The sequence below is a fragment of the Thermochaetoides thermophila genome, assembly GCF_000221225.1.
Source record: "Thermochaetoides thermophila DSM 1495 unplaced genomic scaffold scf7180000011818, whole genome shotgun sequence".
NCBI classification, from domain to species: domain Eukaryota; kingdom Fungi; phylum Ascomycota; class Sordariomycetes; order Sordariales; family Chaetomiaceae; genus Thermochaetoides; species Thermochaetoides thermophila.
In genome coordinates this window covers 2,192,188-2,206,997 of record NW_006383034.1, presented here as the reverse complement: position 1 = coordinate 2,206,997, position 14,810 = coordinate 2,192,188, and the positions used below count along the sequence as shown (strand labels likewise).

Genomic DNA, 14,810 nt, shown 5'->3' with positions numbered 1-14,810 from the left:
AGTCTGCCGTGCCTTCATGATGCTGGGCTGTAAGTCTCACGTTACGAAGCAGATGATACCTAAGATCTGGGAAATGTTGGAAATGCGAGATGGGGGGATCAAGAAACATAGGAGGAGAACAAGTCGCAAGTTTTCACCGACATGCAGCCGTCAAGGCAGTCGCTCGCGTGCAATTGGCTTGAAGGCCGTTGAACCATCCTATGCAACGGAAGATTTAGAGGTATGACAAGACATGCATTTAGCATGTAATCTACTTGAATCGTAATTGGTCTTTAGCCTCGAGACAATGTTCCGAAGAGCGCTCAAGTGGCGATCATGGGAATAGTGGAGAGGATGCTTGGAACTGCTCTCATCGAGAAGCGGACAAGACTACGCTCCTTGAGGGCGGATCGACCGGGAGATATCGGGGGATGATTAACCGGGAAGCGCTGTATTGATTTCAAGTTAAATTGAATCCAAGACAGACGCATAACTGCTTGTGTTGATGTAAAGTCGAAGCTGCAAATAAGCAGACCGAACGATGTATTGATCATCGGGAGCACTGCAGTAGTTGGGTCGAGTTAAGATGGGAGACAGGACACGATTGACATCTGGAGGATGTGATAAAACAGCGGGCTCGATAAGATTATCGATAAGATTCCGCTCCACAGGACCGCTACGATTGGCCAATGCGCTCTTGGCGCCTTCAACTCTGAGTGGGGCATCAGGCCCACCCGAAATTTTTTGGAGAACATCCTGCAAAACCAAACGTCCAGCAACCAAAATTTCGTCCCCAATCCCCAAAGCACCTTCGCCAAACAGAACCATTCCGCAACCATCCACTCAAGAAAGAGCATGCCCGGAGCCCCGAGCACCACATCCTCTTTCACCTCCACATCACACACCCTAAGCGCTCTCCCCTCCATGCCACAGTCCCTGTCGGCATCGGCCGCAGACGGCAGCGGCAGCGGAAGCGACGGCGCTGCCGCCGCCGCCATCACCGCCTTCTTGGATTCGACGGCTCCTGAGAACCGGCACATATTCCTGCGTCCGACACCCCAGCTTCCGGCGGGGTCGCTGGCCCTTTTGAAGGCCGCGCTCGACCCGCTCGCAGCTCAGATCGCGGATCACCAGGCTGCTGGGATCGCCCGTCTGCGCGAGAGTGGTGCTCTCTCGTCGAAGAAGCGAAAGAGGGATGGGAGCGAGAAGGAGAACAAGCCTGCTGCTTTGAAGATTAGGAAGGTGCATGTGGATGGGTTTGAGACCCAGCAGGTTTGGCAGCAGGCGAGGAAGATTATCACTAGTGCACTCGGGGAGGCGCAGGCAGTTTTGGAGGAGTTGAAGGTTAATGGGGAGGTTGAGGAGGAAGAAGGGGAGGATAAGGTTATTGAGTTTGGGGAGGATGGGTTTGAGGTTGGGTCTTCGGATGAGGAGGAGAGCGAGGAGGAGGGCAATGAAGAGGCTGATACCGAGGATTCGGATGGCGAGGGGGCCAGCCTTGGCGATGAGAACGCGATGTTTGATCTCGAGGCTGAGGAGGACTCAGGGAGTGAGGAAGATAAGAGCGACGTGGGCGAGGAGGTTGATGGTGAGGTTGATGGCGAAAAGCACAGCGACCTCGATGGCGAAGAGGAGGGTGAGGAGGGCGAGGAAGACGAGGAAGACGAGGAAGACGATGACGAGAGCGCCGAAGACCTCGTCGAAGACCCCCATGGTCTCAACGACGGCTTCTTCAGCATAGACGAATTCAACAAGCAGACCCAAATGTGGGAAGACCAAGATATGCGCGCCGAGCCTACCGCTGAGCTGGACGATGACTCCGAGGATATCGACTGGCACGCCGACCCCTTCGCCGTCAAGCCCAGCAAGAGGGGCAAAAAGGACGATGGCGACATGGACCTCGATGACGAAGAGGACGAATCTGACGATGAAGCACCGCCGGTCGGCAAGAAGGCTCTGGAGAAGATGCTGGACAAGGACGAGGATGACGAGGGCGGCAACCTCGAGGATGACCTCGCTGACGGTATGGGTATGGATCTCACGGCCAACGACATCTACTACAAGGACTTCTTTGCGCCGCCCCGGAAAAAGAAGAAGCCTGGCAGTAGCAAGAAGAAGCGCGAGCTTGAGCTGGAGACCAAGAGGCCAGACGACGCCGACGTTGAGCGCGCCGAGCAAGACGTCCGTCGCGACTTGTTCGATGATCTCTCTGAACATGAAGACTCGGAGGACGCTCTTTCAGATGCTTCGGCGGGCGATCCTAAGTCTCGGAAGTCAGCCCATGAGCGTCGGCAGGCCAAGATCGCCGAGCAGATCCGCAAGCTGGAGGCCGAGCTGGTCGCCAAGCGTGCTTGGACATTGGCTGGTGAGGCTACGGCTGCTGACCGTCCTGTCAACTCGCTGCTGGGGGAGGATATGGAATTCGACCATGTCGGAAAGCCAGTGCCTGTGGTGACTGAGGAGGTGTCCGAGTCGATCGAGGAGCTCATCAAGCGCCGCATTCTTGCCGGCGAGTTCGACGAGGTGCTCCGGCGGCGTCCCGACATGTTCGGCAACCCGCACGGCGTACGCCGCGGCCTGGTCGATGTGGAGGACACCAAAGCCAAGCAGAGCCTGGCCGAGATCTACGAGGAGGAGGCCGTCAAGAAGGCTAACCCCGATGCCTACGTCAGCGCCGCGGACGAGAAGCTCCGCCGCGACGAGGAAGAGATCAAGCGCATGTGGAAGGAGATCTCAGCCAAGCTCGACGCCCTCAGCAGCTGGCACTACAAGCCGAAGCCGCCGGCGCCGACGCTCACTGTCGTGTCCGACGTGGCCACCGTTGCCATGGAAGATGCTCAGCCGGCTACGGCCCAAGGCGTTGCTGGCGGCGAGACCAGCATGATCGCTCCTCAGGAGGTCTACGCGCCGAGCAAGGACACTGCCGAGAAGGGCGAGGTGGTCACGAAGGCCGGTATTCCCATCGCCAAGCAGGAGATGTCACGCGAGGAGAAGCTGCGCCGGCGGCGCCGCGAGAAGGAACGCATCCGCAAGGCTGGCGGGCTCGATGGCGGCAAGCCGGTCAGCGAAAAGGAGAAGGAGAAGAAGGAGACGGTGGCGCAGCTCAAGAAGAGCGGCGTCAAGGTTATCAATCGCAAGGGCGAGGTTGTTGGGCTCGATGGGAAGAAGGTTGGCGAGAAGAAGGTGCAGAGCAGCGGGGCGTACAAGCTGTGAGGAAGCTGAGGGTTTAGAGGGGGTGGGGTATCTGATGTGGGATTTGGGAATTTGTATTGCTGGGTATTATTATTCTATGTAAACCAGGTGGTGACTATAAAACACTGGATTTGTGCCCATTTTTGATTCTCATCATTTTTCTTCCTTTTCACGACGACGAAGTTAGTGATGCTGATGTGAAGTGGTGAAGTGATGGGAGTAAGCGGTGCAGCGAGTGACTTCATCGTCCCGCTGGTACCAGCTGGCATCAAAGTTCCGACAAGGCCAAAATGTGGGGCCCACCCGTTAAAGAATTGGCCAATCACATCGCGGCAGTTTGATGCCTCAGCTCGTGGGTGGTCCGTGTGTCTTCCCTCTTCTTGCCGGGGTTTCCACCTTTGGGAGGCGAAAAGTGATCGGATAACGGCTTGAGCTCGACGACGACCACCACCCGCCCGGGCGGCTCCATATATCCACGACGACGACGCGCGAAGGGTCGACACTTCCCCGCTCCGTTCCTTTGTCTCCTTTTCTTTTCCCCAAAGACGCTTGAGCGAAGGAAGAAGGATTCAGATTTGCTCAAGATGATCTCGTCGGCGAGGACAGGCGCCTCGCTTATTCTGCGAGGTGAGCTACTTTCCCTTTGCTTTTAAGTCCCTTGCATGTCTTGGATCATGGGCGAGCTACGTCTATCCCTCGCCACTACTGTTGCAGCTCCCTCGCTAGACCTATGCACTATATGTACTGCTCGAGCAGAAGCCGCTGACCTGAGGCTTTATGTGTCTAGCGCGCCCGGCGACCCAACTTATCCCCCTCCGCGCCGCCGCCGCCGCCCACCTCTCTTCCTCCGCTCGCACCCAGGCTGCTGCCACCTCCTCGTCGACCGCCGTCGAGCCCTACCCCGGCTATGAACTACGCAAGTCGCTGCGCAAGGAGGTGCCCCTGCCCAGCCAGGAGGGAACCAAGGGCCTGGTGCAGTATGCCCTGTACGTCTTGGCCCTCTTCCCCGCTACACCTCAGGCTTGAGATATCATTACCAAGGGATTTTGGTGTTGGTCAAGGGGAGAACAGTTGCTGACTGCTGCACTGCAGGACCACACTCGATATCATAACCAACTGGGCGCGTCAAGGCTCCTTCTGGCCCATGACCTTCGGTCTGGCTTGCTGCGCCGTGGAAATGATGCACCTCTCCACCCCGCGCTACGACCAAGACCGTCTCGGCATCATTTTCCGTGCCTCGCCCCGCCAGTCCGACGTGATGATTGTGGCCGGCACGCTGACCAACAAGATGGCGCCCGCGCTGCGCCAGGTGTACGACCAGATGCCTGACCCGCGCTGGGTGATCTCCATGGGTTCGTGCGCCAACGGCGGTGGATACTACCACTACAGCTACAGCGTGGTGAGAGGTTGCGACAGGATCGTGCCGGTCGATGTGTATGTTCCCGGCTGCCCGCCGACGAGCGAGGCGTTGATGTACGGGATCTTCCAGCTGCAGAGGAAGATGAGAAATACCAAGATTACGAGGATGTGGTATAGGAAGTAAGAAGAGGGGACTTGGTTTGGAGAGAGGACGGAAAAGGGAAAAAAAAAAAGAGAGAGAGAGAGAGAGAGAGAGAGATATGCATAAAAGATACATACCACATCATGTTTTGGCGTTTCTTTTGTGTCGATTGTGCTGGATGTGTATACACTCAACAGAGTCGCCCGCAGACGCTGAGCGGTTACATGTCCTGAACCTTTTTTTTTTTTCCCGAGATATTATCGACGAAGCTCATGAAGAAGAGCGAGGGGGTAGTCTCACCGGGCAATATCCGACGAATGGGTCAATAAAACTTTTATTTTGGCCCCCTTACTCAAAGATAAAAAGTGAAGCTACACCTTAAAGCTCCCATGGCCATACCAGCTCATATGTTGATATGTTAAAAATACCGCGATAACTGTCCGTTCGCGTCGGGCATTTCAATACCTGAATAATAGCCCACAATGCTCCTAAACTCCCATAGCCATTCATCCAGTCCTTGCTTGCTTGATAAATATGACGACAACTTATTAACTCCCCTGAAAAACACCAGGTACACGACCCATCCGTCCACCCAAAGAACATCAATACCCGTGGGTACTTTTAGGAACACAAACGAAAAAAAAAAACAACAAAACAAAAAAAAAGCAAAGAAAAAAAAGAATTGCAAGTCATCCTACCCGTCGATCCGTCTCCATCGACGTCGGCTGGCCCTCGCCCGACCCGCCCAGGTCCGGGTTCAGGTAGTTCGGCTCTTCAGCTGCCTCGTACTCGGCAATCAGATCGCACACGACCTCCTTGGCCTCGTCGAACTCGGCGAAGCCGTCTGCGAACGGAGCCGTCTTCTTGTAGCCTTCGAGGAAGGCGTTGCGCTTGCGCATGCCTTCGTATTGCCGGTAGATACGTTTGAATAGCTACGACCGTCAGTAATGATGCCTACAACGTAATTAAGAGGGGGGGGGGGAAGGAGTAGGCCTACAGTAGCAATGCTAGTGTGATTCGCCAGCATCAACCCGCTCACGCGGTGCGACATGGGCACGTACGGACTGCGCTTCGTCAGCGCCACCTGGATGCTGGCCGGGCCCCACGGAATAAATGTGGCCAGCCTTCGCTCGCGGATGCGCAGCAGCGACTTGTGTACGTCGGTCGGGTCCACCTCGCCCTGGATCACATTCAAGATGGAGATGTAGCAGCTCTTTTTGCCGGGCACCGTCGACACCATCCTGTTCTTGGGCTGCAGCAGGCGGCGCATCACGTCGAGCACCGTCGTCTTGCGGACGGTTTTCGCTTGCTCCACTTGGTCGCCCGTGAAGGGAGTGTAGGCTGTCATCAGGAAGTGGCAGCGGGGCGTGGGAATCAGGGAGGCGAGGATCGAGACGAGGTCGTTGTGCATGTAGCCGGGATAGCGCAGGGTTGTGGTGCTGGCGGACATGACGGTCGACACGAGCTGGTTGGTTTGCTGGAAGGAGGGCTCCTGTAAGTGCAGGCGGTCGGCGGCGATGTGGGCGAGGGCGCCGTTGTCGAGGACGACGACCGAGTCGGCGTTTTGGGTTAGGCGGCGCATGGTTAGCATGCTGTTGTACGGGTGCACGACGACGTCGCCTGAGTTAGTAGTGTCTGGAAAGACGGAGTAGGTCTGGATGATCTTCTTCGGAAAGCGATCGTTTAGGCGTTCGAGCAGGAAGGAGCCTAAGCCAGAGCCGGTGCCGCCGGCGATGGAGTGCAGCATCATGAAGCCCTCGAGCGAGTCGCTGCCGTCGGCCTCGCGGTCGATCATCTCCAAGATCTCCTCGTGGACGGACTCGGCGGTCTGGTAGCCATCGCCCCAGTTGTTACCCGCACCGGTGCCGTGCTTGCCCACGTAGAAATTCTCGGGGTTATAGATATTTCGGTAGGGGCCGGTCTGGATGCCGTGGATGACGCGCGGCTCAAGGTCGATCAGGATGGCGCGGGGGATGTACCGGGTGTCGTCGCTTTGATAGTAGAAGACATCTTTGCGGTCGCCCCCTTCCGTCGCAAAGTCCTCGAGCGTGCCGTCTTGGCTGATGCCGTGCTCCTGGCAGAGCTGCTGCCAGAACTGGCTGCCGACTGGGGTGTTGTTAGCGAGGGTAAGGTGGTGAGGTGGTGAGGTGGTGAGGGGGTTGTTGTAATGGTGTTCCAGAGAGGTCAGCACTTACTGCTATTGCCGCATTGGCCGGCCTGGATGGTGATTATTTCCCTGGCACTGTCAGCATTTACATGGCACAAGAAAATTATGGATGGATCCTGGAGTTACCTGGGCATGTTGGCGGTCGCATTGGGCTGGGGTTGCTGTGCCCTCTCGATGGTGTGTCGTTTGCGATGGGGGAAACGCGTCGTGATGACGCGCCCAATCTGCCCAATGAATTGAGTGGATGGATGGGATCAGCTCGGGTGCCCCGCCGACGAGGGGCTGCAAGGGGACAATGCAACGGCGCAGGGTCTTGATCCGCGACCCTAACCCTGGATAATCAGCTAACATCAAAATTGGAACCTAACTTTTTGCTGCCGTCATTCCATGACATGGCAGTGCATGCAGACTGGCATCTTTCTGACCATTTTCTCTTCTCTTCTCTTCTCTTCTCTTCTGGGATCCCTCTCTTTCCCATGTCGCACAGTCCAGTCCACAATTGATTTTGGCCTGTTGCTAAAATAGGAGCTGATTCCCCTGTCGATCTTTGTCCTCTTCGTGTTTCTAGATCGCGTGTAAATTACACGTGCAAGATGGCGCTGCGTATGAAGGATCCGCTCAGTGGTGCAACACTCAAGCAGACATGCCTTCGGACTTTGACATAACGGAAGATCGTGACACGGGTGTCTTTACAGAGCTGTAGGTTACGGTATCTAGAGAAAATTTCTGGAGGCTATCAATCTGCCATACATTTTCCAAAGGAGGGAGCCTGAAGCCGTGCCTTGCCGTCTTTTGCGGACGTCCAACGCCGTTACAAAAGGCGTAATTACAACGTGGGATGGTTAAATTGCACGCAGAGGAACCCCCCTGTCTGATTCGCCCTGAACGCCCATCCTTGGGTGTCCACTCATGGCTCCACAGATACTTTTAGGGACAGGCCTGGGAAGTGGAAAGGGAAAGTTGGATGGTTGCATCAGCGTCTCCAGGTTCCAGTTTCGTCCCGTTCCCGTTCCCGTTCCAGTTCCAGCTCCAGTTCCAGTTCCAGTTCCAAGAGGGCACCAGGAAAGCTGTTACTGTTGCGAGCTGTCCTCCCCAACACCGAGCCACACAGTCGATCGCTGCGAAACGAACCACAAAACATTGACCCTGACTACTTGGCTGACTTGTTGCTGCGTCTGCGTTGCCTGAAGTGCGCTTTCGTCGCCTGAACCTAACCTGGCTCTCGGAAGCTGTCCCCTCCCAATTCCAAACTACACACCACCACGCCCCGAGCCACGAGCTGTCCAGAGGTTTTTTCCTACCCATACTCCAACTTTCTCGACTGCGACTCTGCCACGCGTGTGAGCTCCCGCTTCTAGATCGCCCTAGCGTCGCATCATCACCCGTCGACAGCACGGCTGTTAGAGGTCGCCTGGTCAGCGCCTCAAGGCCACCCCAAACTGTCTCTCCGCAACAAAAGAGGACAACAACCGCCTGATCGCCCGCTCGGTCTGGACTGTGATCTATCCCGTCTTCCCGTCCTCGCGTACTTTCGATCCTCGCTCGCCCTCGCTATCCGTATCCATATCCATCCATATCCATATCCATATCCATATTCCACATCCATCTGGAGTCAGCTGTTTCATCGGTCACCAGCTGTCGGTCGTACTCCCACGTTTTTGCCACCCAATCAGTTATAGCCCTTGCAGGAGAGATCTCGTCCGCACCGTCCAAAGTCGAAAACGCTGGTCGGACGCGCCATCGTGCGTAGGAGTACAAGCCACGGCGACTGAGCACAAGCAGCTTCCAAGACTCACATGCTTGTGTTACCCGGGACACTGTCTTCGCCGCCGAACCTAGAGGTCTGAAGTGCTCGGTGGGATCTGTTGTTGGCATCTTTGCTCGACCAGTTCCCTCTCCAGAGAGTTATGTTCCAGTACCGTTGCATGTTCGTCATGCCTTGTTATTGAGGATTGAGGAGCTATCCGACTAGAGGCTCTACCTAGACACGTCTACGTTTCCGTTTTTAATTTTTTTCTTATTTTTTGTTTTTTTTGTTTTTTTGTTTTTTTTTCCTGCGCTTGTGGGACGATGCCAGACACACGACCCCAAAATGCCGCCGTGGCACTAAGGGACACTCCCCTGTCACTAGAGACCGATAATGGGACGCCTACCCGTCCACAGCCCCTAGGTTCCGATCAGTTCGACTTCGCCACGAGACCCTCCTCCTTAAGAAGCCAACTTGGTCCTGAGAACGAAGGCCCCACCAGCACCGGCGAGAGGATATCTCACAGCACCAGTGGCTTCCGACCCCAACATCTGACCGTTCAGGTTCCTCAGAGTCCCGGCCCTGTGAGCCCGAGGACTACGCTGAGCGACATCCTCGAACCTTCTTCGGCTGGCCCATCTGGGAAGAATGTCCAGTTTGGACAGGAAGAGGAGATAATCCCCGACCCGACGCCTTCACACTCCCACTCACGGACCGGTTCATGGGATACGCGGGAGGCCTTAGGCAAGTTCCGCGGCTCCGGCCTGATGGCAAAGCTGAAAGAGCTAGCTGGGCCCATCAGCACGCCGTCACAACCGCCTAGGACCCCCGTGGGGGGTTCTGAGTTCCCCTCGACGGCGAGCTCCCCAACAACGTCACGACATCCGACCCGTCATGAGGGTAGCGACGACGATGCGGACGCCGAAGAGACTGCCGACGAGACGACGGCGGGTCATCCCAACAAGGGCAAGCAAAAGAAGAAGAGGCGGATGCGCCGGTATAGGGTTAATGACCATTCTTCCCTTCCTAACACACCGGGAGGTCCTGGAGCCGTGGAGACGCCGACGAGCGCCAATGCCAGCGGCCACAATGTTGCAAATTCCAGCCCCCATGGCCCACTTTCCTTTTTAAGGAGGACAACGTTTGCTGGTTTCGACGACCATGGCTTCTCTGAGGGAGAGGGCCGCGATCGCCTGTTCAGGGAGCGTCTCGCCCGGCGAGCTGCAGCCCACGGTCTATCGATTTCAAGAATGGGCATAGATGCCGACGATGCGGACGGCCCGTCGAGTTCGCGCATGGGCTATCATTTTCGTCGCTTCTCAGCATTGGGGGGAGGAGGAGGAGGAGGAGGAGGAGGAGGCGGCGGTGACAGAGGCGGTGGAGTATCAGACGGGGACGCTATGAGCCCCAGGAGGCCCTTCTTTGGGACGGAAAGAGCGTCGACTTTCGGCGCGCAAAAGTGGCGTCAAGTCAAGGGCGCACTCAAACTCCTGCGGCAGAAGAGGGAAGAGCAGTTCGACTTTTCCAAATCCGCGGAACTCATGGCCGAACTGCGCGCCGTCGCCCCCGCTGTGCTGATCCTCGCCAGCATGATCCAGCGCGACGAACACGGTAACAAGAGGATTCCGGTCCTCCTGGAGCAGCTGCGTCTGCGCATCACCGACAGCCAGCCCATCCAAGGCAAGGACAGCGAACGGCATTGGATCTTCACCGTCGAGCTCGAGTATGGCAGCGGTCCCAGCCAGATGAAGTGGACCATCAAGCGCACCATCAAGGACTTCTTGAACCTACACTGGAAGTACAAGCTGGCGCTGGCGAACGAGGGCTTCGGCTCGAACCTGGGCAATCGCCCCAAGCAGCCCAGCTTCCCCTTGTCGGCCTTCCCCTACCTCCGTGGCGTGAGAGGGTTGGAAGAGGACGGCGACGAAGAGAAGGATAAGCCTGCCGGCCCGAGCCACACCAATACCACCGATACTATGCAGTCCGGCCTCCCTCAGCCGCCCCCGTCTCTGCATATCGCGGGAGAGGACACGGCTGGGGAGAACACTGCCGGCGAGATAACCGCCCCGGAAGGCACCGATGCGGAGAACAGGCCTCCCAGGCGTCGTTCCCGCATGCCGTACCTGGGTGGTCGGCGCAAGCCGTCTGCGCTGGGCTCGAACGCCGACCTCAGCCAGGCGGCAGCGGACGCGGCGGCGCAGCGTCGGCGCTACGTCGAGAGACAGCAGCGCATGCTGGAGAAGTATCTGCATGACATGATCCGCTGGCTGATGTTTCGTGCCGACAGCAACCGGCTGTGTCGCTTCCTGGAGCTATCGGCGCTGGGTGTTCGGCTGGCGGCCGAGGGCAGCTACCATGGCAAGGAGTGCTACCTGCACATTCAGTCGTCTAAGGGGCTCGATTTCCGGAGAGTGCTGACGCCCGGCAAGGTGATTGCTCGGCACACGAGGAAGTGGTTCCTCGTGCGGCAGAGCTACATCGTGTGCGTCGAATCGCCGGAGAATATGAACATCTACGATGTGTACTTGGTCGATTCCAAGTTCCAGATCGTGTCGAAGAAGAGCAAGAAGCAGGCGGCCGAGCAGGACGACGACGATGATGATGGCGACGACAACATCGAGAACCTGGATCTGTCGACCCGGCCGCAGCAGAAGCATCAGAAGCACCACACGCTCAAGCTGATTACGTCGGAGCGCAAGGTGAAGCTCTTCTCGCCGAACCAGCACCTGATTGCGCAGTTCGAGGAGTCGATCCGCGAGATGCTCAAGAACACGCCGTGGCACGGCAAGAACCGGTTCAACAGCTTCGCGCCGGTGAGGACGGGCGTGTATGCGCAGTGGCTCGTCGACGGCCGCGACTACATGTGGAACGTCTCTCGGGCCATCAGCATGGCCAAGGACGTCATCTACATCCACGACTGGTGGCTCAGCCCCGAGCTGTACATGCGCCGGCCGGCCTGTATCAGCCAGAAGTGGCGACTGGACCGCCTGCTCCAGCGCAAGGCCGCCGAGGGCGTCAAGATCTTCGTCATCGTCTACCGCAACGTCGAGGCTGCCATCCCGATCGACTCGGAGCACACAAAGTTCTCGCTGCTTAACCTGCACCCGAACATCTTCATCCAGCGATCGCCTCATCAGTTCAAGAAGAACCAGTTCTTCTTCGCCCACCACGAGAAGATCTGCATCGTCGACCACGACATCGCCTTCATCGGCGGCATCGACCTGTGCTTCGGCCGCTGGGACACGCCGCAGCACCCCGTCGCCGACGACAAGCCAACCGGCTTTGAGCCCGGGTGCGATTTGCCCAAGGATGCCGAGCACTGCCAGTTGTTCCCCGGCAAGGACTACTCCAACCCGCGCGAGCGCGACTTCTTCAAGCTTACCGACCCCTACGAGGAGATGTACGACCGCTCTCGCACCCCGCGCATGCCCTGGCACGATGTCGGCATGCAGGTGGTCGGCCAGCCCGCGCGCGACTTGACCAGGCATTTCGTGCAGCGGTGGAACTATGTGCGTCGCGGCAGGAAACCGACCCGGCCGACGCCGTTCTTGCTGCCGCCGCCGGATTGCAGGCCGGAGGAGATGGAGGCTGTCGGGTTGACGGGCACGTGCGAGGTGCAGATCCTGCGCTCGGCTTCGACCTGGTCGCTGGGCATCACCGAGACCGAGGACAGCATCCACTCGGCGTACATCAAGATGATCGAGGACTCGGAGCACTTCGTGTACATGGAGAACCAGTTCTTCATCACCAGCACGGAGACGCTCAACCACAAGATGGTCAACGGCATTGGCGATGCGTTGGTTAGGCGCATTATCCGCGCGCACCGCAACCACGAGGACTGGCGCGCTATCATCCTCATCCCGCTGATGCCTGGCTTCCAGAACGAGGTTGATCAACAGGATGGCACGTCCATCCGGCTCATCTTGCAGTGCCAGTACCGCAGCATCTGCCGCGGCGAGCACTCTATCTTTGGCCGGCTGCGGGCCGCGGGCATCGAGCCGGAGGATTACATCCAGTTCTTTAGCCTGCGGCAGTGGGGCAAGCTGGGCTCGGGGCTGCTGACGACGGAGCAGCTGTATATTCATGCCAAGTGCATCATCGTGGATGACCGTGTCGCGCTCATTGGCTCGGCCAACATCAACGAGCGGTCGCTGCTGGGTAATCGCGACTCGGAGGCGGCGGCGATTGTGCGCGATACCGACATGATCTGGTCGACCATGGCCGGCAGGCCGTACCAGGTCGGTCGGTTCGCGCATACCCTGCGTCTGCGGCTGATGAGGGAGCACTTAGGTCTGGACGTAGATGAGATTCTGGAGCAGGAACGCCAGGCCGACCTTATGGAGCAAGATGAGCGGTTCAGGAGGGAGATGGACGAGATCTACCATAGCGATGATCCCGAGCTGGGGCCCGTCAAGGATGGACCGTCCTTGACGAGGGAGAAGAGGAAGACGACGGTGTCGTATGCCGAGCCCGAGGCGCAGCTGCCTAGGAGCCCGACACGTTCGCATCCTTCCGCTGGCCAGAGCGGGGACGCCGACGCAGAGGAGCCGAAGAGGCAGCGCAGGAAGAAGAGGATGTCCTGGAGCTCGTGGCGGTCGACGGCGGGGAGGGATGATGAGGGGCGGGAGGAGGACTTGGGTGCTGAGAGATACAGGCTGGAGGTGGAAGGCTTCGGGCCGGATCACTGGCGTCAGGCGCAGGAGCAGGGCTTGGATCAGGGGCGCGACTCGGTTATTGTGGGGGGTGAGCACGAGGTGCTCGTGCATGACGTGTCGGCCGAGGGTAAGGGCACTGTTGATCATCCCGTCGACGTACGCCGGCCTAAGTCCAGCGGCGGAAAATCTGCGGCCGCAATTGCTAAGGAGGAAGCTCTTGGGTCATCGTCGTTGGCGGCGGCAGCGGTGGTGGAGCAGGAACGGCCACAGACGTCGCGCCGCGGAAGCCAGCCGTCGCAGTTCCAGGCTCAGACTTCGGAGGAAAACAATAACAATAACGGCGACTACTCGAGCAACCGCTCGCCTTCTCCCTCGCCGCTCTCTCACTTCATTGCGTCTATCCGGCAAGCCGACATCGACAAGGACTGCATGCGCGACCCGCTCGATCCGGATTTCTACGAGAACGTGTGGTGTCGCGTAGCCGAGAACAACACGCGCATCTTCCGCCGCGTCTTCCGCTGCATGCCCGACTCCGAGGTCACGAACTGGAGCGAGTATCGGAATTTTGCCGACTATTATAAGAAGTTCAAGCTCAGCATGGAGGAGCTGATCACTGGCGGGCGGACGTCGAGTGCCGGGGTTATGGCTGCATCGGAGGAGGCTGAAAAGGAGAAGGAGAAGAGCTTGGACAGGCAGGTTGCTGCTGGTGGGGCGGGGATCGCGGCGCCTGGGCCTGCGGTGGTCGCTGGTGCTGTTATAAATGAGAAGGTTACCGGTCCGGTGGGCAAGGTTGCGCAAGCTGTGATGAATGAGAAGGAGGCTCTGAAGGCTGACGCTGGGCCGTACGAGAATTCGAGTCTCAACGCGGCTAATGGCAATGGGAATGGTGCTGGCAATGGCAACGGCAACGGCAACGGCAACGGCAACGGATGGATTACCTCCAGCCACGACACCCTCCCCGGCTCAGAGTCCAGTCTGGCGCTGAGCAGCCGTCCTAGCCAGCGTCCCCGTCGCGATAGCAGCTATGCTCGTGGCAGGGATATCACCGCCCGACCGTCTACTACGAGAGGCAGCACCTCCTCTGGCGCGGCAACGCCAACCCCGAATGCGGCACCGTCTATGGAACAGCAACTATCTCAATCACAACCGAAGGTCACGACCCTAGCACCGACTCCCTCCCAACGCCGTGGAGGAACCGCAGGCGGCACCCGTCGGCGGGCGACGACTAGAGGCTCGCGTCGCGGCGGCGGGAGCAGCAACACGGGCACGGCGCTGGAGTGGCAGATGCTGACGCCGCAGCAGGCCGAGGAGCTGCTGAAGCTGACGCAGGGCCCGCTGGTGCAGTTCCCGTACGATTGGCTCGTGGTGGAGGAGACGAATGGGAATTGGCTTTTCCAGGTGGATATGGTGGCGCCGTTGGCTATTTAGTAAGTTCACCTTTCGTTTTGTCCCCATGAGATATGAGATGGAGGAGAAGATGAGATGCTAACTGGATTGTAGCAACTAAAATAGCAACTAAAAAAAAAAAAAGTTATAAACGAGAGAGAGGAGAGGAAGAAGAAGAAGAAG

General features: G+C 58.0%; 4 protein-coding genes across 4 annotated transcripts; 3 read left to right on the top strand and 1 right to left on the bottom strand.

The window, feature by feature from the left end:
• Positions 1-834: 834 nt before the first annotated feature.
• CTHT_0046030 (putative U3 small nucleolar ribonucleoprotein) lies at positions 835-3,192 on the top strand (the record flags this gene model as incomplete). The annotated part of the gene is made up of 1 exon (XM_006694920.1): positions 835-3,192. The coding sequence occupies one exon, from the start codon at positions 835-837 to the stop codon at positions 3,190-3,192; it is 2,358 nt and encodes a 785-aa protein (XP_006694983.1).
• A 563-nt stretch (positions 3,193-3,755) lies between these two features.
• Positions 3,756-4,714, top strand: CTHT_0046020 (NADH-ubiquinone oxidoreductase-like protein; the record flags this gene model as incomplete). Its single annotated transcript, XM_006694919.1, has 3 exons — positions 3,756-3,798; positions 3,959-4,157; positions 4,264-4,714. 3 exons carry the CDS (start codon positions 3,756-3,758, stop codon positions 4,712-4,714), a joined length of 693 nt encoding a protein of 230 aa, XP_006694982.1.
• Positions 4,715-5,361: 647 nt separating this feature from the next.
• CTHT_0046010 (uncharacterized protein) lies at positions 5,362-6,973 on the bottom strand (the record flags this gene model as incomplete). Its single annotated transcript, XM_006694918.1, has 4 exons — positions 5,362-5,604; positions 5,670-6,778; positions 6,868-6,908; positions 6,966-6,973. The coding sequence occupies 4 exons, from the start codon at positions 6,971-6,973 to the stop codon at positions 5,362-5,364; spliced, it is 1,401 nt and encodes a 466-aa protein (XP_006694981.1).
• A 1,936-nt stretch (positions 6,974-8,909) lies between these two features.
• Positions 8,910-14,748, top strand: CTHT_0046000 (phospholipase D-like protein; the record flags this gene model as incomplete). Its single annotated transcript, XM_006694917.1, has 2 exons — positions 8,910-14,668; positions 14,742-14,748. The coding sequence occupies 2 exons, from the start codon at positions 8,910-8,912 to the stop codon at positions 14,746-14,748; spliced, it is 5,766 nt and encodes a 1,921-aa protein (XP_006694980.1).
• Positions 14,749-14,810: the final 62 nt, after the last annotated feature.